Genomic DNA, 27,973 nt, shown 5'->3' with positions numbered 1-27,973 from the left:
AAAGCAACGGACAGTTATAGTTTATATCTTTTTTTTAATATCACTTTACATAAACAAATGAAACAGTTTGACACGCAGATCCAGGCTCGTACTATACGAATTCTTGACAGGACGTGAAACAACATTTTACCGCACTAAAGTACTTAGACTTTGGGACGAAATGTTTGCACTTTATACAAAAAAAGCACATTAATACCAATAATATTCTGTTAGGTCGACGTGGAGACTGTAATCGTACAAAGTAATTCACATTTTGGTACACATTTACTAGAACATTCTTGCCATTCAGTACAAACAGTTGGCTTTCGGCCGCCCGCCCCTCCCCTTCCCCTCCCCCCTCCCCTCCCGGCCCCTCCCCCCTCCCCAATGCAAAGACCACAACGCCACGATCCCACCCGCCCGTTCCAACCGAGATATAACTATATACAGAATCCAACAGTACAGGTTTAAGCTAATAATTCTGTATTTACAAGAATGCAAAGCAAAAAAAAAAAAAAAAAAAGCCGAATCCCAGAGAGCCAGTTCCGCCTCCGAGGAGAAACTGGCCCTCGGGGTTGGCGGCATTTGGTCAGACAGCCGCCGTCTCCTCGACCCCCTTCCCGCCCCTTGGCTACCAAACGTTTGCCAAAAAAAAAAGAAGAAAAAAGAAAAAGAAAAGGAAAGGGGGAAAGGGGGGGTAAATGTAATGGTTTGGTGCTTTCTCTCTCTTACTCGGTCCTGGGTCTATTGACAGATTTAGAAAAAATAGGATTGCAGAGTGGGTTGGGGGCTGTTTTGATGCTCAGGGTTCTTTCAGTAATACTGTGTATACATGTGTGTGCTCAGTCTCTTAAATAGGGTTTTGTTTTGCGTTTTGTTTCTGATTTTAAACGTACCATTCGTTAAAATTGGAAGAGAGCGCACTGTGGCCGGCTGTGTGGTGGACCGCGGAGGAGGAGGGCGACAGGGAGCTGGTGGTTGGGTTGTCTGTGGAGGGAGACACGATGGTGGGAGGCGTGGAGGACTCGTAGCCCGAGCTGGCGGCTGGCGAAGGTTGCGAGCCCTGCGAGGAGGATTCATGGACCTGCGGGAATAAAGTCGCGTTTTTATGGGGATAAAGAGCCAGCGCGGCGGCCACCTAGGACGGGTGAAGGCCGTGCCACCCCTCCCCCCAGAGTCCTGGGTACCCTTGAACCCCAGGGAGGCCTGGGACTCGGGCTTGGTTGAGCCGCCTCGGCCCTGCAGAGGCCGGGATCCAGAGAGCGGCAGTGCCCCTGGGACTCACAAAAGAAAATAGATCTGGGAAGGGGAGGCTGGACATGAGTCCAAAGCCCGAGATGGTCCCTCCCGCAGCCACCGAAATTTGCTTGCTCAGATTTAGGGGAGCAAGTGCGCAAGCCTTGGTGCAAGACCCCAACTCTCTGCCCACCGCTTCCGGCCAAGCCGCGATGACCGCAGCTTCTGTAGCTTCAACCCTTTGGGACGGCCCTAGCTCGCCATCAGTAGTGGCCTCCAGTGCTCGCTGTTTTTGACTTTTACTATTAAACAGTAAATTTAGAACGTCCCTGTGTGTCCCCATCCCCTTTTCCAGCCCCCGCCCTCTGTGGCCAACCCCATCCAGCGGAGAGGAATAACTGCTTCTCCCTCCGCGGGCTCCTGCCGCCGCCCGGCTGCCACTCGCCGCCTGACCCCGGCCAAAGAGCAGAGCGGGCTCTTGGCTCCAAGACGGGCGGCGATAGCGCGGCGATTACCTTCATGTGTTTGCGCAATGAACTGGGGTGAGTGTAGGACTTGTCGCACATCTTGCAAAGATAGGGTTTGTCGCTCGTATGCACATGCATGTGCTTCTTGCGGTCGCTGCTATTAGCAAAGCGTCGGTCGCACCCCTCGAACTCACACTTGAAGGGCTTCTCCCCTGGTGCGAAAGGTGTGAAAGAGAGAGATCTGATTAGAACAAACCCCGCAGCGATTTTTTAAAATTTAAACAAATGGAAAAAATAAAAACAAAAATTAAAAAGGCAGGGGCCCAGGGCCAGCACCTTGCAAGCTCAAAACCCGGATCTTTAAAAGTCGTTTATCTGCAGTGGAATTATAAATATCTGAACTATTTTAACTCCTAATCCAGTTAGATCCAGATTTTTTTTTTTAATTGTATTGTTATGAGTTGTAGTGGTGGTAGTTTTTTAGATCCCAGAGTAGCAGCTGGGCTGGCTGCTGGATTTTAGGCCCGGGGCTATAAGATGGCTTGGGGCAGCTCCTACCTAGCTCCGGATTTCTAATTTTCACATTCCCGGCCGACTCTCTTACTGTTTTGCTGTTCTCTCCTCCCCTTACCTCCCTCCCAGACACTTCTCACCCACTTCATCGCTGCCCCCACCCCCTATACACACTCACATTTTATAGGGTAATCTGGGCCAAGAGCTCGGCGCCGGAAATTCTTGCCTGACCCTTGCATTAAACGCGAAGTTCCAAACTCGGTTCTCAGAAATCGCCCGGGCGAACCAAAACAGGGAAGCAGACAGGATTCCCGGCCTTGTTGGCCTAAGAAGCCCAGAATGGCCTTCCCCAACCAGACTACAGCCCTGAGCTCCAGCAAACTTTTCTTTTAAATGTTCCTGACCGATTGCTTTATTTTTAAAGGCCAGCCCATGGTAACCGGTGTTTTGAAAACGTCCTCACGGAGTCTAATTAACAAAAATGATTTCTCCGCCTTCTACCCAGTCTCCCGACTCCTCAAGCCTACTCACAAAGTCGCTACTATAATCGGGGTTCTTTAAATATGCATTAATCTCCAAAAGCCTCCTCAGGCTCGATTTACTTGCTTTGACCACCACCAACCCTCCTTTTCTATCTTTGCTTTTGTTTCTTTCTATCCCCCTTCATCCAATTTCTTCCACTTTTCTCAGTTCCTTCCTTTGGCAAAGTCCTCACTAAGGTGCATAGAGAAGGGATGCTGGCCAAGAGCAAACATTTAGATTTGCCTGCACCTGGAGCAGCTGACAACGCCGCCGCCCAGACCCAGCCACCTCTCCTGGCTTAGCGCGCACCAAGGGCTCCACAAAGCCGACTCATCTCTCTGCTCTCCTGGCCTTTTTTAGCTCTCATTTAAAAATCTGTATTCTTAGGTCTTTCTCATCCTACCCTCTGTATACGTTATTAGAATTTCAAGCCTCAAACTAAAACCCAGAACACACTGGGTTTGCTGACTGCCTACTGGAACCTGACTTCCATCCCAACCGAGGCCGGGATTTGTGCGTCCCCGTCGCCGACTTTTGGATTTCGGGTCCCAGGGCGAGAATGGGGAACAAGGGGTGTCAAGGATAGCTGTTTCCGTACCTGTGTGCGTCCTTTTGTGGATCTTTAAGTTCTCAGAACGGGCGAAGACCTTGCCGCAGCCAGGGAAGGGACAGGGAAAGGGCTTCTCACCCGTGTGCACGCGGATGTGGTTGACCAGTTTGTATTTGGCTTTAAAGGGCTTTCCCTCGCGCGGACACTCCTCCCAGAAGCAGATGTGGTTGCTCTGCTCAGGTCCGCCGACGTGCTCCACGGTGACATGCGTGACCAGCTCGTGCATAGTGCTGAAAGTTTTGTTGCACGACTTTTTGGGGTTGGCCAGCTGCTCGGGCTCGATCCACTTGCAGATGAGCTCCTGTTTGATGGGCTGGCGCATGTAGCGGAAGAAGGCTCCCGCGCCGTGATGCGCGGCCATGTTCACGTTCATGGGCCCGTAGCCGTGCAGCTGAGGCGCGGCATAGTGCTCTGAACGGGGACTGGTCACCTGGCCGTACTGCTCGGGCCGCGGGTACATGTCCCCCGAGAAGCCAAGCCTCATCTGCCCATTAACCACGTTGGGCGATGCATGGCCCGTTGCCTGCTCGTGAAGGCCGGGAAAGAGGAGGTGGCCCGCGGCGTCCGTGTGGCCGTGTGGGCCCCCGAAGCCCCCAGCCGAAGCAGCGAACAGACTGTGTTGCGCGCTGGCTGCTGCTGCCGCGTCGCCAAAGCCCCGGTTGCGGAACAGAAAGTCCCGCGTGGAGTTGAAGGCTGCGCTCGAATAGGAGCCGACGTGGCCCGGGTGGTGGTGATGTCCCAGGGCCGCCGCAGCCGCGTAGCCAGGAGCCTGCGACGTGAAGGCGGTCTGGCCGGCGGAGGCCAGCTCGTGAGAGCTGGGGTTGAGCTTGAAGGCGCCCATGCCGTCGGCGAACGGGTTGATGCCCAGGCCCACGTCGCGCTCGGCCACGTCGCCCGCCGAGTGGTGGCGGGACGCGCCAAAGGTGGTCACGCCGATCGCAGGGTACTGGGGGCCGGCGTCCAGGAGCATCGTGGCTGCTCGGGGCAAGCCCCGGCCTCCCCCGCCCCCCCCACCCTCGCCCGCCGAGGAGGGAAAATTAGGAGGAGGAGAAACAGGAGGCGGAGGAAGAGGAGGAAGAAGAAGAGGAGGGAGGAGGAGTCGACCCACCTCTCGAAGTCCTAGCCTGCTGGCAGCGGCGCGGCGCTCCGGGGCGCCCGCCTGGCCAAGCGTGGGGAAGCCGGACGGCTGCGGGCCGCGAGCAAGGCGGGCTCCGGCGCCCGCCGAGCAGACCCCGCCGGCCCGGCTCGCACTTTCTCGCCGCTCAGTCTCTGCCGAGAGGACCCCGCGTCAAGGCTGCCCAGGGAAAGGCGTGGAGCATCTCAGCCCCCCAAAAAAACTTCCTCCTGGATTTGTAGCATAGAGGAATGTGAGCTCCGGAGCCACGACTCCTCGCCCTCTCTCCGCCTTGCGCCGTCCGCCCCTCCTCACTTCTCCACTAGACCCTCGCCCTTTCTTTTCTCTCTCTCTCTCCTTTCTCTCAGGCTCGCCTCCTCGCTCCTTCACTCTCCTTTTTCCCCTCTGCTTTTTGCAAAAAGGGGGGGGAGGGGGAGAAAAAAGAAAGAAAGAAAAAGCCAAAGAAAAGGCGCAAATCATGCACAATATTGTCTTTTGCGGTTTATCTTCCTGGGGAGAAACTTTCACCTCCTCAGCCGGGCGGTGAGCGCGAGACTGATAGCAGCAATCATTCCTGCAGATAAATGAATTGAAAGGACGACACCGTCCCCCCCTTGATGAATGGGAGCAGGGGGGAGGCGTCACGTGCTGCTGACGCGGGCGCCCATTGGTGTGCCCGCACTCCCCCCGCCCGCAGCCGCCGCGCCAACGGAGGGCGCGCCGAGGCGCCGCGCGGCGTTCATTGGCCCGCCCGCCTCATCAATCCCAGGTATTGTAAAGCGCTTGACATCCCCTTTTGACAAACAGGGCTGCCAGGAGTGGCAACTTTTTTTTTTTTTAGCCAAAAATTTTCCCTCTTCTCAAGGAAAGAAAAAGAATTGCCATGATTTCTTTTCTTTTTCTCAGTCATATACATTCTCTCTATCCGTATTCCTCTCCCTCTCCATCTGTATCTTGCTTTATCTTGTTCTTCTTCAAACCTACTCTTAGCCGGGGGACAAGAGACTTCGGACGTCTCCAAGAACAGGAGGCGGGGATGGGGCTGGTAAACACAGCTAAGGCACTTCCAGAATGTCCCGATTCAGCAACTTTCTTTTCTTTCTTCCCCCCTGTCCCCGCCTTGAAGGACAGAAAAGGAGGCTTTTGTTATTTGCTCCTTTTGAAGTTCGCTTTCCTCTTGCTTCGTCCCCCTCCTGTTTATAATTTAAGATCTCGGGAACACACAGGCACTCCACTTTCTTACAAGAAATGTAATTTCTCAGGATAGCCGGTCGCCTCGATTCTTTTATCAAATCAATCAGGCGTCTTGCTCCCTTCTCCCCCTAAAAAATAAGCACAGGTGGATGGGAGCTCTAACTTTCCAGGTTGAGGTTTTGGAGGTTTTTTTCTCCCCAGCAAAATTTAAAACATTGTTGCCAATTTTTTCTTTTTTCCTCTCCTGTGTTATTCTTTTCTTTTCTCCCTTTTTTCTAGTCTCCCTTGTCTGCCCCCGTTAACCCCTCCCTCTGTACTCCTGTTCCCAACTCGGGCCCCTTTCATTCAGGTAAAACTGTAAATTTCCCAACGCGCCATTGTTCTTCAGGACTGCCCAAAGCTCCCTAGAAATCCCCGAAAACTTTTTGGTATTTAAATCTCCGATAGATAGGACCAATGTAAATTTTGTGACATTCAAACCTTTTCTAGTTCACAAATCAGTCACCCTTGTCACAGTTATTGAAATTCCGCAACTTGCCACACCAGGACGGTGGAAAAAGCGGGCGCGGTCTTTGTTGCCGACCAGGCTTTTGATCGCCAGAGAAAATTTACTTACCTTCAGATGAGTGAGCAGAAAAAGAAATAACACTCCCTTTGATTTAGTTAGGAAAATGCAGACATTTGGATTCAGTGCAAACATACAACACTCGCTTGTTTTCGCGATGCGGCCCTCGATTAACCTGTCTTTGCCCAGCGCAAATTCTATTCAACAACTGCGCGTAGTTGCTTTTTGTCCCGTCCACAAAGAGCCATTGACTATATATTAAAATGATTGTTGAAAGGTAGAGGAGTATGGCACTTAAAAGCAGGGGAAAAAAATCTCTGTGACTCAATCAATTAAGGCGAGCAACATTTATGCATTTCAAAAAATGCACGCGGATGCGGGGGGTTGGGGGATGAAGGTTGCATTTCTCCGCAGCTCTGTTTAAAACCCAGCAGCCCTGGCCGAGGGTTTAGCAGAAGCGTCTGCATATTCATTAGGTCTAATTATTTTCTAGTAAGGAAAACACAAAAAGCCAAGAGTCGGAATCCTTCAATTTGCCCTTTGTTTCTAACTTCATTTGGCTTCTTTGCAGCTGAATCAGAGCCCTAAACTCTTTTCTCAGACAAAGAGACCTCAACTCATCCTTTCACAGGCGACCCGTTAGGAAACGCACCAGTGCCTGGGCAAGAGGAAAATGAAAATGAATATTCTTTGCCCAGTCTCCGGCTTAGGCTGGAGAGGCTGGAGGAAGGCAGGGTCAACGTTGGCCTCTCCACCTTTCTTATTTTCTAGTCTTTTCCATCAGCTAGATTACTTACTTGGGTTGGTGAGCTGAGCTGCCCTTTCCCTGGGCTCTCCCTGCTCAAAATTGGACTTCTGTTAAATGGGATGGTTTCCTAGCATCTAAAGGGAACTGGCTGAGCGTTTGTGCTACTGGCTGGGAAGTAGAAATTTGAGAAAGAAAAAAAAAATCAAATGTTCAGTACTCAGCAACAAGTCTGAGTGCAGCAGCCCTGAATTCCTTGCCAACTTTGAGTGAAAGCAGGATAGGGAATGGAGGCAAAAAGCTGGGGCTTGAAGGGTTGCTTTTCAAAAAAGAAAAAAAATCATTTTGTACCTTGTACAAAAAAAGGTATATCAAAGCCACACAGAGCCTTCTGGTGCCTACAAGGGGAATTTAGACCCTGCCTCCACTAGAGTTGTAAAAATCTTATCTGCAGAGAGAAGTTTTCTCCGGAGGCTATACGGCTTTCACCCGGGAGAACAAATATTGAGCCCACCTCGCCTGCCTTTCAAAAACAAGGGAGGGGACCTGAGGGGAGAAGGGTAGTTGTTGGGAGGGGGAGAGGGAAAATAATTATTCAAAAAAGAAAAAATCAGTCCTCTCCTCTCCAGTCCGTGGAAAATCCAGGGGGGACATTGACAAGAGGGTATTTTTAGGAAAAGCGTCCAAATATACAGAGTAAGAGTGAATGTGAGGAAAAAAAAAAAAAGTTGTGGGTTGTAGAAGTTATCAAGTGGGATTTGCGGCGCTCTCTGCAGGAAACGCAAGCGGCTCCAGTTCAAAGCCACATGCACCAACGTGACATATAAGCCATTAAAATATCATCCTGACGGCTCATTTCTGCTTCATCATACATTCCCTAACTGCTTCCCGAAAGCTGGAAAAGGAGAAATGAAAGATGACCGCCTCGCTGGAACCACAAAAGAGAGGCTTAGAGGGGTTTGTGGTCCCCCCTCAGCCACACCAAAGTGATGTGCAGAAATGAGGCGATTCCGGCAACAGGTGGAGTGGGGTAAGTGTATGAGTCCAGGGGGCAGCCAGACCGGACCTGTCCCCCCAGCAGCTGGGTAGGGAGCACCCTTATCGCTGCCCTTGGCACCCGAACCTCACTGGGTAAGAGGCCCAGCTGGATTTTCTTTCCCATCCCCTCTCTTCTTACCCCCCCCCCAACCAGAGGTACAGGCCCCACCCCACTGACACAGAAGGGAGGAGGGGGACCTTCTGCCCACGGGCAACACTGGGGATGAGTCCATCCCTTCTTCTCTGAGGGGGGTAGTGGTGCAAGGGGGATGCATGGGGCTCCCACTAGTAAGGGGACGAAGAACAGCTTGTTGCCTTCCTGCCTTCCCTCCCCCCTTTGTAAATCACCTGGGTGCCTCACCGTTGCCACAAGAAGGGGAGTCACAGCCCAGAGCTTCTCTCCCTGAGTAAGCCGGACATCGTAGGGAGGGGCCCCTCCAAGCAGCTTCTCGGCCCTGCCCTCAGAAGAATGGCAGGGAAGGACTTGGCTTCCCTTCTCCAGGGTCAGAGGAGCCAAGTTAGCCTGACTGGCAACAAGATGATGGAGCTTCTCCACCCCCAACCAGAAGAGAGATACCGGCTGGGTTTGCTGCGGGGTCGGATCCTTGCCCTCGTGCAGTCTGGTCCTGCCTCAGGACGCTGACCGCTGGGATCTGCTCTCTGTGCCCACCGGGCCGTGGGTTTGGGACTTGGTTTTTTTCTCCAGGATGCGAACTAGCTCTCAAGGGAAAGAGCAATAGCCACCTGGGATTCTGGGCACCACCCTAGACACCTAAACGCATTGGAAATTAGGGGCAAGTTGGGCGGGAACAGAGTCAGGCTGGGAAAGAAAGCAAGAACCGCCTGAAAGATTTAACGGGAAAGTTTGGGGTTGATAAATGGTCCTTGGGGACGGCTGGGAGCCAGCGAACTCTTAGGAATGGAGAAGGGGCATCCGAATGGCTGCATCTTGGCTGGCACCATCATCACGAAACTCCCTTTGGAGTCCAAGGTCATATTTCTACACCCCTTCCGACAGCATTGACCTTAGAGCGACCTGCAGCAAGGCACCACGTTCCCGTCCTCTGTCTAGCCGCTGGCAGGTTGAGGGTGGTTCCAAAGGGACTGTTAAATATCCAGGCTTCAAGCGACCCACTAAAGCAGATTCTATTCTGGGCACACGGAGGTCGCCCAGGCATCATTCAGCCCTGAGCTAGCGGATGCCGAGCTTTACCCTCTAGGGAACAGAAGAATGAGACAAGGCCGCCGCACAACCCCAGACTCGCAGCTCGACTTCCTGGTGCATGAAGGCCCGATGGAGGGGAGCCAGGGAAGTCCTGGGTGCAGCTGGTGACCTCGGGCCAGGCAGAGGTGGGGAGCCATTTTAGCTTTGACTGGGGAGCTTTCAGGCAGCCCGAAGGGCCCCTGCATAGCCGACTGCAGAGCTGTGTGGGAGAGGCGGGCATGGCTTTGCCGGCGCGCCTGCGGGTTAATCAGTGTGAAGCAGCGGTGAAGGTTCCGGACTGAAATCGCTGGCTTGGGAAGCAGGCTGAAGATGACCTCTGATTTTGGGCAGGCCTGCACCTGCTAGGGCGACAACACAATGTGTAACCTTGGTGTTCCCCCCAAAGAAATATTATGCCTTTTGCCTGTACCCAAGGGTCAACTTTCATGGCTCTCCCCTTAGCAAGATCAATTACTGAAACACCCTTTCCTTTTCTCAAGGTGTAGGAAGGAAGGCAAATTCCAGTAAGTCTCCAGATTGTGCTCCTGACTGATGATTTAGTGTGCAGGGCTGATGAGAAGAGACAAGTCAGAAGCAACCACTTGGAGAAAACTAAGCCGAGCATTTTCAGGGGTTTTATATCCCTGGGTTAGTAGGGAGCTCAGGTCCAGGGTCCCAGGGACTGCTCCTAGATTCTTTCAGCCCTCCTTCAGCAAGATGATGGACTTGCTAAGTGGGGTCAGAGCTTGAACCAAAGGAGAGGATATTTACCCAGGTTCCATGCACAGGCCAGTAATGGAGCTGCTCCAGGAGCAGCTTAAGTTTGGTCCCAGTTGCCTGTCTGAAGCCCAGTCTCTAAAATGTTTGTTTGCATGCCTGTGGGTTTATAATGCACAAAAGGCTGCCAGGACTTGGGGATAGAAATGACCCAGGACTCTTAAAGGGAGGGCCTGGCCTGGGCAGCATTGTGGGTGGACAGAGTTCTCTAGGGAAACTCACACCCATTTCCCTCAGAAGCAAAAAAGTAAATTATATTAGTTCCAACCAACCAGGACTTTTCTCGTGCCAGACATCCTGCCATGAGGAAATTTTAGAGCAAGGACGCCCAGCATGCTGCCCTTCTGTAGGAATGCAAAGTTGGGCTTCCTTTCTTTTCTGATTTGTGCGGGAAGGAGCTTATTACCTTTGGGGACAGATGTCTTTCAGTTAGAAAGAATTGAAAATAAATAAAACCCTCTGGGAAAAGGTGAGTCTAACTGCACCCACCCTTACCCCCCAACCCCTTCGTACCCCAGGCTTGGACCTAGAAAAGAAGGAAGAGGGAAGGGTGAAAACACCTAAGGTAGTTCAAGCCTGGGTTGGAGGTTGAGGGAGAGAGAAAGGGATCCTTGAGCACAGAGAACTGGAAAGCCTTTGAGATAGCAGAGTCCCACTTGGATTTGGCCTGTGGTTCAGCAAGTTAAACAACCGCTTGTTCTGTGGGCTGGAGTGTCAAGACAGGCAGACGTCCTCATTGACAGAGAGCTTGCTGTGTTTGTCCAGCCTGAGACCTTTTCAATGACTGTTTGTCTTTCTAGGCCAAATTGAGGGTTGGGGCTGGGTGAATCGCCTCTGTTTGCCTGCTCCACTGCTTTCAGCCTTGCCAGACAGATGCAGAGGTCCCCCAGGATTGGTTTAAGGCTTTAAGGTGGCCAAAGGCTGGATTGCTGTAGCCACAAAGTGAATCCAATAAGGAATGTTAATATTTGGGGGGCTTGGGGGGGGGTATTTCTGAGCTTCTTAACTAAGAAATGTGGATAGCCAGGACCAACTGATAGAAATCTTTCCCCTCCTTAACCTGATCTTAAATTAACTTTGATAAACCAAGTGATGGTTTACAAATGGGTGAGGGGGTGGAAGCCATGTGAGGGTTAGGGATTCACACCATCACAGGATCTCTACAAATCCGAAAAAAAAAAAAAAAATCTCATCAGTTCCCACATCCACAACTCAATTTTCAATCTGATAACCTCCCAAAGGATACCCAGAGCTCCTTCTCACCAAACTCAATTCATAAACTTACAGAAAATTATTGGAGTTTCTCAAACAAAAAATTTAAATTCTGGAGTGAGAGGTTCAAACATTGACTGACTGAAAGGGTGCTTAACTCTACCTGTAATGGAGATCCACAAATGAATTACAGATAAAAATCTAGTGGGAAAATGATGACTTTTAATATTTTTATCACCAAGGATATATTGTTTTGCAGTAAATGTAGGTAGTTTCCAGCAGGGTCCTCTTCCTTCACTTCCAAATTTGAAAATAATCAAAGAAACACTTAAAAGTTCCCTAGACCAACATGTTATTTCACTCATTTATTCAGGCCACACAGTCTTGCCATGCAAATATGTAGGAAATTATTTAAGTAGTGACCATCTCTCTTTTCCTCCCAAACAGGCTCAAAGGCAGAAAATGAGATACAAGACTTCTTTGGTGATGAGGAAACGAATACGGCTTTACCGAAACACCCTGAAAGAGTCAAGTAAGTTAATATCCTCTTTTTGAATACTGGTTTGCTGAAGTTATTTTTTAAGTAGGAAGTTATTTGTGTATTCTTTTGGTCTTTTGGTTATGTTGGTTGCTAAGTTTGAAATTGAGACTCAGTGACACTTAGAACAACACCTTGGTTCTAAGTGATTTGATGCATTTGCACACAAATCAGCGACACAAGGTCCCACCAGCAGCCAGCTAATCCCCCTCAATGCCTACTCATCTGGACGTTCTAGAATTAATATTTGACGACTCTCTCATTGAAACAACCACCCCTGACCTTCTGCAGTTCCACTGTCACATTATTCTATGACATATTCATCTTGAATTCATTTCCGGACGATTTGATTGGAATGAGGTTTGACATGTATTGGCTTCCATGAAAGGAGCAGACTTTGATCTTGGTGATGGGGTTTACATGATATGCATCATCTTTACCAGGGACACCAGCCTTCTGCAATGTGGCAGCAACGATGTTCCCACAATGTGGTGTCTGAATGGGGAGTGACTGACAGCCACTCTGTCAGGAATACCTTCATTGTGAAGAATTTAATTTAATATTCCATTTAGAATAAGCATATGATTTAGGGTTGGGTGTGTCCCCTTTCAGGCATCTGTTTTCCCTTCATTTCAACTATACTATCAGCTGACGGTTGCCTCCAAGGTATTTCCTTGTTGGTAGGAAAAGCAACCTTCTTAACAGAAGTTAAAAGGACAACTTAGGAAATGATCCTCTTCTATTGTTTTGGGATGATTCAATAGCAGAATTCTCAAGAGAGATGTGGCTATTATGTAATTTCAGTTATTTTAATTCTTCAGTGCTGCTCTGGGAGATCTTTTAACCATGTTTTGTAATCTTTTGTCAAAAGATATTTTGCTTGGAAATTGTATCCAAGAATTTTATTCAAGCATATTTTCTTTCATACTCAGTTTCATTAATGATGATTAATGCCTAAACTTCTACAGCAGAAGGAAGGAATAGCTTTATTTCAACAATCCCAAAAGATCTCATTTCCTTTGTATAGTTTGGGCATGGATCAAAAGCAGGCTTCAGGAGCTTAAGGGCTTTGTTTGTTTGTTTGTTGTTGTTTTCTTTCCCTGGTAACACTAGAGACAACTTCTCACTGTAAGAATCTTGAATTCTGTCTGTGAATAGCCTATGAAAAGATTTGACCCTAGTTTTGGGTGGTATCCTGACCAGAAACAGGGAAGAAAGGATTAACAAGAGACTGCAGACCTAGATGCAGAATACTCAGCAACAAGTTTTGTGATTGGCCAGGCTCTGTGCAGTGGCTCTCAGCCCCTGGGATCCTAGCATAAGCAGCAACAGATAATCATCTTTTAGCATTGTTTAAAACAGCAAAATGGAAAAATAGCTCAGTTACTGGTCTGAAATCTCCCCCACTTCTTTTATTCCCAAAGAAGAGAAGATAGACATTCCCCCATTTGAACCAATGATGTTAGGAGCTCTGGCAGATGGTTGGGCCACAAAATATCATATTTCTATACAACAGGACTAGACAATCACTTTAGTTTATGACATTTCTGTGTCATGGCCTGGGCAAACACAGGTGCTTAGGATATGATTCTGGGATCTAATAGCATGTTTGAAGTCTTGTAGTGAAACTTGCTCCAAACAAGTCCCCATGGAAATTCCTAGTGCTTCTTGAAACTCTGCAGAAGATCTGAGCTACAGAATACGTCATTTCTGCAAATTAAACAGAAATGTAGACTTAACATTGATATAACCCCCAGAAAGATTAAGAAGAAAATGCTTCAGCCAAGCATTTGGTATTGGGGATAAGTGTAGTGAGAAAGTTTCTGAAGGAAAAATTCTGAGCAACACTGATAGACATTACTACTTAGCCTGCCCAGGCAATAGTGAATGAAATCTGGAATCCTTGCTACCTGGGCACTGGAAGACTTGGAGGAATGCACTGAAAACTAAAATATGCCTCCTTGACATTGATGCCCCACCTGTCATCTGTGATTAGCTGGATACTGCTTTGGGGCTTATTTTAGAGATATGCATTGAATACCCTTATGTAATCAGCCAAAGTTCCCAGTCTATAAATATTTGTGAGTGAAATGTTTTTTTCTTTCTCCCTATCTCTGTTCATTGGGAAATGTCCTTCTGAAAGAATGCTTGGTCCCATTGCTGTGGTTAGCCAACCAAGGTATGAACCATGTGGCTCCAAGGAACTTGCAAAGATCAGGCAAACTCAATGACCTTAGATCAACTGACCCCTGCCTTCTCAAGAAGTATCTACCCAGGATCTGTCCAGATGTTTTCAGGGCTTCAAGAGAAGGCTGCATCTGGAAAGGATCTCCATGGGGCCAAGTTACTCTCTGTGAATTTGGCTGAATCAGATGTATCTGCCTTTTCACTGTTGGAACAAAAAGCCAAACTCATGTTCAAAGCTTTTCAAAGATAAACTTACTAAGAGAGAATATGTAGTGTAGTAAAAATCTATGTATATAAAGTATCTACTTCTTATCCCTGCAGTTCATGGAGTCAGTAATTAGAATTCAGGAGGTCTACAAATTTGGATGGGGAAAAAAATTGCTTCTTTATTTTTACCACCTTCTAATGGAATGTTTTAGTTTCCTTCCATTATAAGTGTGGGCAACAAACAAAGAATTTTTAAAAATCACAAGCTTCATCAGACTTCCAAAAGTGTCCACAGCCTAGAACAACTGCGGTATTAGTCAAAGCTTTTGATGCAGGTGTGGTCAGGCTGATTTTATTTTATTTTATTTTGCCAAACCCACAGCAAGTGGAAGTTCCTGGACCAGGGATTGAGCCTGTGCCACAGCAGTGACCTAAGCTGCTGCCATGACAGTGCCAGAGCCTTAACCTACCGTGCCACAGGAGAACTGCAGGTGTGGTCACAATGTATAAGTGATCCATTTTTGCACAAATCAGAGTTTTAATAGATGCCAAAGTAGATGTTTGACAAACATCCTTAATGGTAGGTTTTAGATTACCTACTTTTGGATAGGAAAGAAAATCTTTTAATTGCTGGACTACTGAAGAAATGTCCCCTGCACTTAGGCCTGAATACTACAGTAGGAGTAGTCTAAGTTCTGCGATGAAGAATGGTTAACAGAAACAGCTAAGCAAGGGGCCCCAAAGAGGAACACATTGGTTTGATTTTTGATTTTGGTTTGGTTTTTGCTTGATTTTTGAACCTTCATGGGTTGGCCTAGACAGCTGTAGCACTTACTTAACAGGTACCTGTGTGGTGGGAAGCCTTGAAACCAGTGCTTTGAGGAAGTGCGAAAGGGTGGAGGAAATGGAAACAAGGCACCTGTGGGAAGAGGGGTTAAATCCCAGAAAGTGAGCATGTGGGAGAGGGTGAAAGCTAGAAAAGGAGAAAAATCCTCAAAGTCTAGTGTCAACACTGCCATATGGAAGCTCTTGGTTTCCAGAGGAGAAAACATTTGGCTGTCAAATGCCCTCCTTCAACTTTTTTTTTTTTTTTCCTAATGCTAACACAGTATCTATTGGTAGTTTGTTTAAGCTCTTCTGGCCAGAGGAGCAGAAAGACCTGGACTTGTCAAAGCTGAGGGAAATTGTTGTGGAAATCAATCCCTCATGAGATTGTGGCCCTGAGCAGGGAACAATCCATTAAATGAAGAAAGTCTCAAAGAATCTGCCAACTACTATAAATAAGTTAATTATTTTTAAAAATTTAAAAGAAACCCTTATTTAATGACCAGGAAATGTTTAAGAATAGTCTTTAGTGCTGGAGATGAGTGGGGTAGCTCAATCAACTCCATCAGAGTTCCTTGTAATCTGTACAAACTTGTCACCTCTGCTAGGGGAATGGGTTTTTTTAACTCAATCCTTAAAACTTCTCTTAAAAAATCCAAGCCTTTCGCTGCTTTGAGGGTACTTTCTATAGCCACCGGGGAGCCCCAAGAACTTAGGATGGGATTTTCAGCTACTTAGTGGAAGGCTGGCTTTAGGGCCAGCAGGCTTTTAAACCGCCCGGCGGTGCATCTGGCCCTAGCCGGTCGGCACAAACAAAGAATCCCACTCCTCTGTTTATGCCACACTCGGCTGGGCTAGAACTGAAGGTTTTGTCCACCGGCTGACCCCACCCCAAGACGGCGGAACCCACAGCCCAGAAGGGCATCCCGAGAGAGGAGGCCATGGCCCGCGGTCGCTCTCCCAGCCAGGGCCAGGAAACCTGGCATCCCCTCTTCCAAAACCCAGAAAGCAAGCAACGAGAGACAGGATGAGGCCGCGGGCAACAAGTGGCTGGAGGGAGCTCAAAGTGGAAGTGCTCCTATCCCTTTTCCCAGAGGCTCAGTCTGCGTTCGGGTACCAAGCTCAAGACAGCAAGGTGACGGTGGGAGACCTGGGGTTGAGGACCTGCTCCTCCTCTTCATACTTCGCCTTTGTTTCTTTGGCTGGTTGGCCCCGCAGGTCCGTGTGATTTGGGGGTGGTGATGGAGTATCTTTAGACCCTCTCAGGAGGGCGATGTGGGTTCCAAGCCAGCCTCCCCCAGGTCATCACCGTCTCCGGCCACTCCTGGGGCTCGGTTCAGGACCAGATTCCCTGTTCTGCCGGTCTCTGAGCTCTCCAGGCACCGGGGTGAAGGAGCCAGCAAGGATAAGTGGGAAGAATGGAGTGGGAAGAAGAGAGGAGGAGGGGAGAAGAAAGGATCCAAGTAAGACGCGAAAGTGTGGTCAGGGGTTTCGTGGAAATGAGAGAGAGAGACAGAGACAGGAGAAAATTCGAAGAAAGCGAGAAAACAAAATTAGGCGCTAGAGCTGCGGACCTAGGAGTTTTCCGGCTGCGGGCCTCCCAGTCTGTAGCCACCTTTCCTCCCCCAGTCCCGGCCCTCGCCTCGGCCCGACTCCTGGGACACACTGTAGAAGCAGGCCGCGGTCCCCGCACGCCTGGTGCTGCCCATCAGTCCCGGCGGGGATGGGGGCTCTGGTCTGTCCTTAGGACCTTACGTTCAGCGCAAGCCCCCTCCCCAAACCCAAGCCCGCTCTTTTCCAGGAGCCGCGAGGCAAGCGGATCTGCCCAGCCTGCGGGAGAGAAGGGGGAGGGGGCTCACAAGTGGAGAAAAGAATCCATGCCCGGGTCAGAGCGCATGAGCAGTAGAAGCGTGAGATGGGGGTGGGGAGGGGAGCTGGAGCAGTTGTGATTGTGTGTGTGTGTGTGTGTGTGTGTGTGTGTGTGTGTGTGTGTATTCGCGTGCGGAGAGACCTGTCATCGCTGACGTCGGACCGGGCCGCGGGCCAATGGGCGACCTAGGCGATTGTTCCTCTCGGCGGGCCCGGGCCGCGTCCCCGAATCTCTATTCACTTCCTTACGCTCCCCGCTGCTGCCTCTGTAGTGGACAGGATTTCAAGTAGGCATTAAAGACAGAGAGAGGGAGGAAAAAAAAAAGTCACAACCCAAAACTTGAGGTGGGGTTGGGGGGTGGGGGGAACTTTGCAGAAGTTTTTTTCTGGTTGTTCTTTCCCCTCCCCTCTGTCAGGTGACAGTGGCGTGAGCGGCCCGACCTAAGGAGCTCCGGGGAGCCGCGGCCGGGATGCAGCAGGCCGCCCTCTCCCAGCCGAGCTGGGCTCTGAAATTAGTATATATGGCCCTAGCGCTTCGGCACCACCACCACCTACAACATCACTTCCCCCACCTCCACTCCTCCGCAGGGCGCCGCTGCTTGGAGCGTCCCGGGGAGTTGGCCGCCAAAGTGCGCTTGGAGCGCAGGTGGGACCCCCTCGGAGAAAAGCCCAGGGGCCACCACAAGCCACAGACTGAGCATTGCGCACCCCACGGCCCCTTCCACCTACCCTGCCGCCACCGTCACTGTCTTGCTCATGAAGCGACAGGGGGCTCTACTGAACTGCCGCTCAGCCGGACCTTGGTGGAGGCGCTTGGCCTTTCGCTGTCCGCCCTGGTTGCTGCCGCCGCCGTCTGGCTCTCGGTCCCGGCGTTGACCGCAGAGGCCGTGGTGTGGCTGGGCTGGGTCTGCCCCCTGGGGCCCGGTAGAACGCTCAGCCCACGCCGCCCGCTCTCACTCGCGCTATTTGTCTCGACAACAGGTAGCAGCTCTGGACACCATGGCCCCCAGCTCGCTGCCGCCTCCAGCCCCTTGGTGTTCCCAGGCCTTCACGAGCAGCCTCCCCAGGCCTCCCCCAGCGGCACTTTGAATGGACTCCTGCGTCTGGGGCTCCCCGGAGACATGTACGCACGGCCTGAACCCTTCCCGCCGGGACCTGTGGCCCGCAGTGACGCCCTGGCAGCTGCCGCAGCCCTGCACGGCTACGGGAGCATGAACCTGACCATGAACATCGCCGCGCCCCACGGTCCCGGCGCCTTCTTCCGCTACATGCGCCAGCCCATCAAACAGGAGCTCATCTGCAAGTGGCTGGCGGCTGACGGCCCCGCGCCCCCGCGCCTCTGCTCCAAAACTTTCAGCACCATGCACGAGCTGGTCACGCACGTCACCGTGGAGCACGTCGGCGGCCCTGAGCAGGCCAACCACATCTGCTTCTGGGAGGAGTGTCCGCGCCAGGGCAAGCCCTTTAAAGCCAAATACAAACTTGTAAATCACATCCGCGTGCACACGGGCGAGAAGCCCTTCCCCTGTCCTTTCCCGGGGTGTGGGAAGGTCTTTGCTAGATCAGAAAATCTCAAAATACACAAAAGAACTCACACAGGTCAGTATTCTGCACTATCTGTCTCGTGCGGACCCTCTGGGGAAGCAGAGGGCCTCTTTCAGGCCCCCAGGGCTAGATTTCCTCAAGTTCCACCTTGGGGGAGGGGGGGTATTTTGGTGTTTCCGTGAGCCAAGTTCATAAAATATTAATTATGCCCTTCTGTTAGAATCACAGAAGTTTCCTGAGGCTGTGTATGGGGAGGACAGTAAGAGATTACTGCTGCGGGGGGGGGGGGGGTGCTTGGGTTTCTGTGTGTGTGCAAATGTGTGGTCTCTGCTTATGGAGTTTGATTTTAAGATAGTTAAAAAGGCATGGTTCCTCGAAGTCGTAAAGACATAGGAACAATTTAATTCTTCCCAGTCCCTTTGGAATTGTGTGGCCACCACTCTTCCAATGGTTGGCCTGATGACCTGACTGCCACCTGAACTGATGTCCACCAGGCCTTTGGTTCCTTCTTTAGGACTAGGAATCTCAGGGGCTAACTTTGCCCCTGTTATGGATACTTGGTGCCCTGCACTTGGGATGTTTTACAAACCCTCTCTTTTGCTTTAGCAGAGACTCAAGGAGACTCATCCACTTTAAATGTCATTTACTGAGCTGATAAGTGAAATGGGGACATGTGTCAACCACATCTGTTAGTTCTAGTTAACAGAAAGAAACGGAGCCTGCTCAAAAGCCTGCAAAGTTGAACTCCTCTGGCCAGAAGCATCTCTAATTAATGCAATTGCAAGGAGAAAGTTTTCACACTTCCCAGAACAGCCTGTTAAGTTACATTAATTAGTTTAGCAGGTGATGTTTGTACTCTCCTTAGCTAGGGTTTTCTTGCCCCCACTTCCTCAAAGTTTGAGAAGTCAACATCTCTCCTCCTCCATTTTAGGGGTGGGAGAAGGAGGCCCATGAGGAGAGGATGAAGTAAGTTACAGTTTGGTGCCCCACATTTACTCCCTGGCACTCTGCCTTACTCACCTCTATTTTTGGTGGAAACATCAGCAATTATTAAAATCAAAGAACTCTCCCAGGCTGGCAATGCCCAGGAAGGAAGATTGCTAAATTCTACCTTCTCCCCCCACACCATGCAATCTTGGGGCAGATCCCTGACCAGGACATTGGCACACAAGGAAGCTAGATCAAAGTCCACTTTAGTCTCCTACTTTATTTCCAGAAATGTCCGGATTTTCTGAGCTTTTTCTGAGCTGTTTCCAACCTCTTTCAAACATTTGTGTCCCCTTGCTTGCAGTTTTATCCTGGGTAAGGAGTAGAGAAGTGAGGCCAGGATCACAGCCCTCAGGCTAGCTGCTCATTGAGCTGGGGGAGCACCACGAAGGTAGACTTGCAGTCCTGAGCCAGAAAAGGAACTCTTTTTTTAATGACGGGGGTGGGGGTGGGGGGGTTAAACAAACAAACTTTTACTGCTCTTTGCCGGCCTACTGTTTGAAGTCCGTGAAGCAGAAAATGGTTAAATTCTCAGTGCAATCGACCTACAGCAGAGAAGCAAGTTCAGTGCGCTCGAGCTGGCTCAGGTTTACATCTATTCAGAACAGAATTCTAAGTGCACCCTGTCCGGTTCCACTGGCAGTCCTGATTCATTACCGCCGGAGTTAAGGGGAGGGGGGGATCTACAGAGCCTCTCCTGCTCTGGCGTTTACCTCAAACCGTCCTCTCAAAAAATGAAAAGAGGGGGGAAAAAAAAACCAACAAAATGTTTCTCAAATGGCAATAGACCTCACTACAAATTATTCATGAAGACAGTTTTCGATTCAACAAGAAAATAATTGCCTTTTCAAATATTAATAACGTTTCATTTCCTCGAGTCGTGGAAGCGGCGAATAGGAGCTGCTTTCTCAGGAGTTGAGATTTTCCGGGATCTGAATCCCGGGCCTGGCTTCGGAGGCAGCTGCTCCGAGCCTGCTCCGAAAGCTTTCGCTTTGCGGGGCTCACAGCAATCCCCGAACAATGGTGCCGCCGCGAGGGAGGCGCGGGCCTACCGGCCGGCGCCCTTCTCAAAACCCCTGAATTGGGGGCTCACCCCACTCTCCCAGGCAATTGGTAGAAGGAGGCAGGGCTGGGATCCGAGAGAGAGGAGGATAGACCACACTGGGCAGAGACGCTCGGACAGCCTAGTGCAGCTACAAGTGCTAGAAAATGGCGCGAGCCGAACTGCCCCGCTGCTGCCGAACTTTGTCCAGGGGGCCTGGGCGCCGGGCCGGGGACGAGGCCTCTCCCGGCTGCTGAGTTTCTGGGAGGACACTCCTAGCCTTTCACGACCTAGCCTCCGGCCCAGGCTCCTTGGGGCTAGCTGCGGGGCCCTATCCCAACCTTGCTTCTCCACATCCACCCACCCACCCAGGGCGCAGCGCCCAGACTGGTGGGAGGGAGAGAGCTGGAGGCTGCGTGACGGGGGGTGGGGGCTGCAGAGTTAGGCGAGGAGTCCTGAGCTCCTCCTGCTGCTGTGGAGAACCGGGAAGAAGCTGGGGCGCCGCCTCACCAGGCCTCCCTGGGGGCCTTGGAACTTCCAGGCTGCCCCTGCTTTTTTCGCCTCTGTTCCTAGTCTGGGACGAAATCATTGTATCTGCTTTACATGAATGTCCAACAAGGAGATCATGATATGGGATTGGGGGGGATATTTGGGGGTGACAATCAACCTCAAAATCCCTTTCTCCTCTGTTGTCTCAGCAAATCTTGCTTTCTTTTGCAGGCCCTGAATTCTATGGTTCTTGTAAGTGATTTTAAAAAGAAAAGAAGGAAGGGAGGAAGAAAAGTTTTAGTTTTGCAGATGCTAACAGGAATTAGAGAGGAGAAAAAGAGGGCAAATAGGAGCCCAAGTTTATTCTGCATCTTTCTCTTATTTTTTTTTAAATAAAATTGTACCAGTGTGCCGAAAAATGGCTGATACCGGCACCGTCCAGTGTTCCACTGTACTAACAATACTCCTGCAGCGAGAGGACCCCGCGGCCGCGCGGTGCTGGAGCTCCAGCCGCTGCCGCGCGTAGGCGAAGGTTGTGCGCAAACCTCTAGCTCAGACTGAGCCTCCATAGGGCCCCAGAACGCGGGCTTTGTTTTTTCAAATCTGCCCCCTAAGCACCCTTCTTTCCAGGACGCGGCAGGAGAAGCGACCACAAAGGCAAGAGTCCTACAGCTGTTCATCTCTTCCTCTTTAGCCAGACGCTTGGTAGTCAACCTAGGGCGTCCGGTCGCATCCGTTTGTTTAAAGAGCATGGACACTTCTTCCCCTCCTTCCCGCAGCGTCTGCAGCTCCAGCGGGAACCTGGGCTTCCAGGTTCTTGGGGTCCTTTCCTCCCCCACAAGCTGGCGAAGACAGCCGGCGGTGAGCTCCCGGATTGGGGCTCGGTCCTCAGCCAATGTTTCCACCCTAACACGCGCTCGCGCCTTCCCCCGGCTCTACAGGGCATCACACCACGGATCCGATACCCTCCCTGGTCTACCCCAGCAGCTCGCTTGCTCTCTGGTTCGCAGAGCCAGGCCTGGCCTGACCGCTGCAGCTGCGCTCATCCTGAAGCCGCAGCGACCAATCGTGAGGTTGCGGGAGAGGTTCCGGATCCCGCTTGGCTCGGGCAGAACCTGTCTTGCGGGTCTCTCGGCTCAGGCCTGGGAGGCTGGACCGCTCGCGGGTCGTGGATGGTCTGGGGAGACCGGTCAACCTCTCACAGTCAGTTTGGACCAGGAGAGCCGGCTGCCCGCGGTAGAGTCTCCGGGAGGCCGCTGGAGCAACGTAATAAAACATTATTGCCGGCGCGCGTATCTGGAGGGATCCGGGAAGGTTTAGGCAAGATTTGAAGAATGCTGCTAAATGTTTGCCCTCAGGGGGTAAAGGGGAAGGGGAGGGGGCTCCATTTCCCGTAAAAATCGTGTCTGAAGTGAATCATTGCTCAGAATACCTTTCCCTGCAGCACGAATCCACATTATGCACAGGCCGTGTGCATCGGCTGCGCATCCTTAAATTATTCCATCGCCTTGGCATTTGTACAAAACCTGTTTTAGGAGACAATTTGGGCCACTACTGAATGTATGCGGGTAGGACCGCTGGGCGGGGAAGTGGGGGGAGCAGAGACGTTTGGGTGGAACAGCAACTTTAAGTTGAGCGGATGTAAGCTCCTCAGTCAACTCTATTCTCTGGGCAGAGGTGCTTTTGACTCTGGGTGCAGAAAATTTGGAGGAAAACAACCGGAGTGGATCAGGATTTTCTAGGCAGGCAACTAGACTAAGATGGAGTCTTTGTCGCTCCTCCCCGTCCCCTCCCCCCAGGCCCTGGCGGGAGAAGGGGAGGGGTGGAGGCGTACGGGAGGGAGCTCAGGGGGCGAGCTCAGAGCAGGGGCCTGAAGCGCCGGGGAAAGAGGTTTCTGAAATTTTTCGTGGTAATTTTCCCAAAATGGAAGAGAAATTGGGGGAGGGTGGTGAGGCCGGGCTGGGGCCACAGCCCACGCGCATTAATGTCTCTGCGTTGCCTCCATCAGGGGAGAAGCCCTTCAGGTGCGAGTTCGAGGGCTGCGAGCGGCGCTTCGCCAACAGCAGCGACCGCAAGAAGCACTCACACGTGCATACGAGCGACAAGCCCTACACGTGCAAAGTGCGCGGCTGCGACAAGTGCTACACGCACCCCAGCTCCCTGCGTAAGCACATGAAGGTGCACGGGCGCTCGCCGCCGCCTCCCAGCTCTGGCTACGACTCGGCCGCGCCATCTGCCCTCGTGTCGCCCTCCTCGGACTTCGGCCGCGAGCCCCCAGTGGCCTCCTCGGCGGCGGTGGTGGCGCGTGGCGCCGACCTGAGTGAATGGTACGTGTGTCAGGGCTCTGGCCCCGCCGCCGCAGCCCCTGCGGCTCCCCTGAGTGCCGTGTCACCACCTGGCCCTGCCGCTGCTGCCGCCGCCGCCGCCGCCTCCAGTATTAAGGATTGAAGAGAGAGTGAGGAAGGAAGAAGGGAAGGAAGGTCACCACTGATAGTTGTTAGAGCTGTTGAATATGCTGATATAATGTCCATTATCTTAAAATATCAATAATGGTACCCATAGAGATTCTATCATCACATCCTGCACTCCCACCCACCTTCACACACAGATGCCCTCATGACTGGGTAGCCTGAAACCAGTGCAAAGAAACTAGAGAAAGAGATAAGCAAGAGGTAAACAACAACCGTATTAGGAGAGTTTATGTGCAATATTAGCAACTACAGGTGGCATAAGTAAGACCACAAGGATCTTGTGTGGTTCACAGAATGGGAAATGTTTTCCTCGAGGCTTGGGTCACTTGGATTGCCATCCCTACTCCCTTCCCAGCTTCCAGTCTGAGCTTCCTTAGGAGTTTCTCTGCCGGTATTGTCCCTTCCTATTTCTGTCCTCTTTTACCTCCCAACACTTCCCCCTCCCCCACCTATTCAAGTCCCAGATTCAAAATTTTCCAACCACTTATACAGAGTGGGGTCAGCATCTTCACTAGGGATTACATGCCACTCCTCTGTAGACTGTCCCAAGCACACAGATACATCTGTCTGTCTGTCTATCTGCTCAATATGCTTGGGGTAGGTTGTGAGTCTAAACAACAGAAAATATAAACAAAAGAGCTCAAAAAAGATTTTGCAATTCAATGCTCTAAAGGCTCCTAAGACCAGCCACCTTTTCCCCACCCAACCCTTGTTAGAGGTGCTGCCTGTGGGATTTTTGTGGGAGCTTGGCATTGAGGGTGCAGAATGGGCCAATGATATCACTAAGCCCAGGCCTCCACAGCAAAGAGATTCTGCCTAGGCAACAACATCTGGATGAATCATGTCAACTTTGCAGTGGTCTTTGTCAAAAAACACACAAAGATGGTCTTTTTTTAAAGGAGGGGCAAGAGATGAACTGTAATAATAAATCTTTTAAAGGCAAATACCCAATTGGGTCTAGATTGAATGTGCATTTGATATACTGGGCACCAAATTCCCTGAAGGAGAACCAGATGTTGGGCACAGGGAAGAGGAAAATCTTTGAATTTTTTGCCAAGAGGGGAAAAAAATCAGGGGCTGGTTCTCAGTCTGCCACCCTCTGCAGGGGGGGGGGTGCTGCTCAAAATCTTTGCTAAGATTTGGGGGTGGGGGAGAAATGGAGAGAAAAGTTTTGGTAGACCCATTTCAGTCCCCTAAGAATTTAAAGATAAGTAGGTGTGTGGTACTCCTACCTAGGGGGATTCCCCTGAAGAGCTCAATTTAAAAAGCTGAGTCCAGACAACAAGCCCTTGTTCTGTCACTCTGCTGGATACACTTGTTCTCTCTTCTTTACAGAGACCATTCCAGGATCCTCGGTTCTGTCTGTTGCTGCACACCTACATGAGATAAATAACTCCTAACTGGAGAAGGACTGTTTTCATTAACGCTAATAAAACCAGGATCTTCCAAATACATCCTTAGTGAATCTGTCCTTGTAGAAGGGGATCTTCAATCCCCTCCCCACCCTGCCCCCACCACAATAGGGTCCAGAGGCTGCCTAGCCAAGGACCTGAGTGAGATTCACAGCAAACAGCTCCTTCCCATCGGGAAATACGCGTCCCAGTGCCAAGGTGCTGAGGGCATCTGGGGAACTTGCTTCTTCTGAAGATGTTTTGAAAAAATCCCCCCCCCCTCCAAAGAGGACTCCTTTCTTTTCTATTTCTAGGCCCTAGTTTCCCTTCTACCCCGCTCCAAAATAATGAAATAAAATAAAAATGCATAGTCGGTCACTAATCGCCTTTAATTTTTCATTTGCTTGTTACAGATGTCCACCGCGTTGCTCGCAAGGTAATCTCGCCCAGCGCAGCTGAGCGCCCGCATCTCGCGCCTGCGACATCAAAGGGCCCGCTCACAAAGCAATGTTTCTTCGCCACGGTGCATCTTCATGGTAAGTTAGGATTTCTATGGCAATGGGCAAGTCGCACTGAAATCCTGAAAGGCCGAGCCTGGAGCCCGTCCAGGCTTTTCATTAAGGACATAATATTTACGTCTAACAGGCCTTTTTTCTTGTGTATACAAGTATATATTTTTGTTTGACGCGGGCTAAATCATTTTCATTTAATTTCCGGTAAACAAAACCCACGCGAATGGGCACTTGTTCCCGATCATAATAAAAATGGATAATAATGTGAGGAAAGAAAAGGGCCGCTTGAATCGCCGCTCAGCCCCCTTTGTTTCTGCTTTCTGCGGTGATCAGAGGGCGCATTTGGGTTTGATGGCGAGTTTCTAAAGGCGAGGAAATGGTTTGTAAGAGGGGAAAGAAAAGGAGAAAGGTCTAATCAAGCTCGGGTTGTTCAAAGAGTCGGGTTTTGGGGTTGAAAGTGTGAGTTTGACGGCGCATCAGCATGCCGCGTTAGGCTCGCCATGGAAATGCGCGCGGGGAGCGGCCGCTTCAAAGGCGGCACACTTCACTGCAGACACTCTATTAAGATACATTTGCGCTGACCTTTGCTTTCACGCCATTTAATACTGTCACCGTGCTCTCCAGTATATACTTCCTCCTTAGGGGCCTGCCTGGCCAGAGTTTAGGGGTTCACCTTGCACTTCCATGGGGGCGCGGGCACTTTGGCTCCAGGGACGCTTTCAGGAAAGGGAGGAGCTGGACTCTGTGCATTTCGACTGCGCCCCAAAGAGGCTCTAGGGTCAGGACTAAATAACTTTAGGGGAAGCTCAGAAGCTTAACAAATGAGCATCCCCAGCTCAGTTCAGTGCCAAGTGCCTCTCTGCGTCTGAAGCACGGTGAAGGCCTAAATTTGAATAGGACTTTAGAGAAGGAAGGGAGCCACCCTGGATGAGTCTGGGAAGTTCAGACTGTGCCTTTGGGACATTTTCACTTTGGCCCCAGCACAGCGCATTCTGCCTCTCTATCCCAGAAGTTACTCATAGCTCTCCAAACTTGTTTCTCCCTAGCGAGGGGTTATGGTACCCCTCAGGCCTGGGCTGGCCCTGGGCACAGACTCAAGAGCCCAAGGCCAAGGGGATAGGGAAGATGGCAGGAAAGTTAGAAGTCCATGTTCCCTTAATTGTCTTGTTGTTTATTTTATCCAAGTACCCCAGTGAATAGGGGAAAAATAAACATGGTGGAAAAAAATCAAACAGTGGAGTCTTCTTTAGTGCCAGTCCTTGTGGTTGAATAAAAAGGATGGTCCGCTTTCTATTGAGCTGAGAAATCTTTGAAGTGGGAGTTATTATCTGAGACATTCCTTCTTGTCGTCCTAACAACGCTGATGAAACGTAAAAGGTTCTTTGTCAGCGATTTGTTCTCCTCTCTGTCAAACTCCCTCTGCCCCGTTAGTTTCAAACCGTTTCTAAAGAGATAAAATCAAACTTCTTAAAAAAGAAAATACATGCACACTACACTAACTGGTAACTTAGGGCTAAGTCCTGCTACCGGAAAAACAAAAGCAATGCAGAGACATCAAGTCCAGGGTGTGTCGAGGTGTGCAGATGTTGAGAGGCCCTTTGCTTGGCTCTGGGACAGGAGGGAAATAATGTAGGTGGTACAGACAGAGATTAGGTACCCTAAGCTACACTGCATGTCTGCTTCTCTCTTCACTGGTCTGCATTCAGTCAGTCCAAGGCAGGTCACCTGGGGACCCGTTGAGCTCCCAGCATTCTTGCTCCTGATCCTTGGAACCTAAGGCTGCAGCCAAGCAATTGCTAACATTTCCTGCTCCTTCAAAGACAATCTCTGCTAAAAATAGACCCATTGTGTGTTTCTTCCCACTAGTAGCAATCAGCAAGCCCTTTCTGCCATTAATAGAAAGGAGAGTGGCTTGAGGGAGAGAGACATTTTTATAATTTCCTGCTTTCTTCAGAATCTTGGCAATTGGAGTTCAGAAGGTCCAGGATCCCAAAGTGCATGCAAACACCCCCCCCCTCCCATCCTCGTGTCCTGTTCTTTATTTCATACTGAGCCCAGGAAAGAAACTTTCACCCTGTCCAGGTTTCCCCCAACCCTTTGGATGTGGTTTTAAAGGTGATTTAAATAAATGAGGATGTTGCAGCCTCCCCACCCTGTGTGTGCAGACTAAATGATTTGTAAAGAAGTTTCCCCAAGCTGTAACCCATGCTGTTATTATAGTTGCTACAAAATGTTGTCTCTTATATTGATTTTTTGTTTACTGGAGGTCCCCATATGTTTGTTTATATTGTTAATTTATGGGAAAATGTAATGATTGCAATGAATGTGAATTATACAGACAGGCAAATGTTTTGTAATCATAATTCACACACGCAAGAAAGCCTGACTTAAACCTTAGACTATTTGATGCCCTCTTTACCCACACTGTGATTTATCATCTGTCCCCTTAGCATCCTTAAATTATGAACTAACTTCAAAGAAATAAAAAGTTGTTATGTGTTTGACTGAAAATGCTTTTTGAATGAAAACATAGTTGAAATCTGTGGTTTAATCTTGCTTGTAAATATGTAAAAATGAATTAAAGTCTGTGACTTTTTCCCTTCAAAGACTTTTGTGTAATGGAACTCCATTTTGCTATTTTCTTTGGAAATAAACCACGTGATGTTCCCTTTCCTCCTTTGAATCTGAGTGTCCTGTTATTTATTGTTTTATCATCCTGGGAGAGATTTAGGGC

General features: G+C 50.2%; 2 protein-coding genes across 2 annotated transcripts; one reads left to right on the top strand and one right to left on the bottom strand.

Annotated features, from left to right (window-relative positions):
• Positions 1-17: 17 nt before the first annotated feature.
• Positions 18-5,116, bottom strand: ZIC1 (Zic family member 1). The gene is made up of 3 exons (XM_047784301.1): positions 3,316-5,116; positions 1,731-1,894; positions 18-1,063 (listed from the first exon to the last, which is right to left on the bottom strand). Exons 1-3 carry the CDS (start codon positions 4,295-4,297, stop codon positions 866-868), a joined length of 1,344 nt encoding a protein of 447 aa, XP_047640257.1. The 5' UTR covers positions 4,298-5,116; the 3' UTR covers positions 18-865.
• Positions 5,117-7,725: 2,609 nt separating this feature from the next.
• On the top strand, positions 7,726-27,654 carry ZIC4 (Zic family member 4). The gene is made up of 5 exons (XM_047784288.1): positions 7,726-7,975; positions 11,624-11,708; positions 17,784-18,401; positions 22,874-23,192; positions 25,141-27,654. Coding segments are annotated over exons 2-5 (1,008 nt in total). The 5' UTR covers positions 7,726-7,975; positions 11,624-11,638; the 3' UTR covers positions 25,142-27,654.
• Positions 27,655-27,973: the final 319 nt, after the last annotated feature.

The sequence above is a fragment of the Phacochoerus africanus genome, chromosome 1 (assembly GCF_016906955.1).
Source record: "Phacochoerus africanus isolate WHEZ1 chromosome 1, ROS_Pafr_v1, whole genome shotgun sequence".
Taxonomy (NCBI): domain Eukaryota; kingdom Metazoa; phylum Chordata; class Mammalia; order Artiodactyla; family Suidae; genus Phacochoerus; species Phacochoerus africanus.
This window is presented reverse-complemented; position numbering and strand designations above follow the sequence as displayed.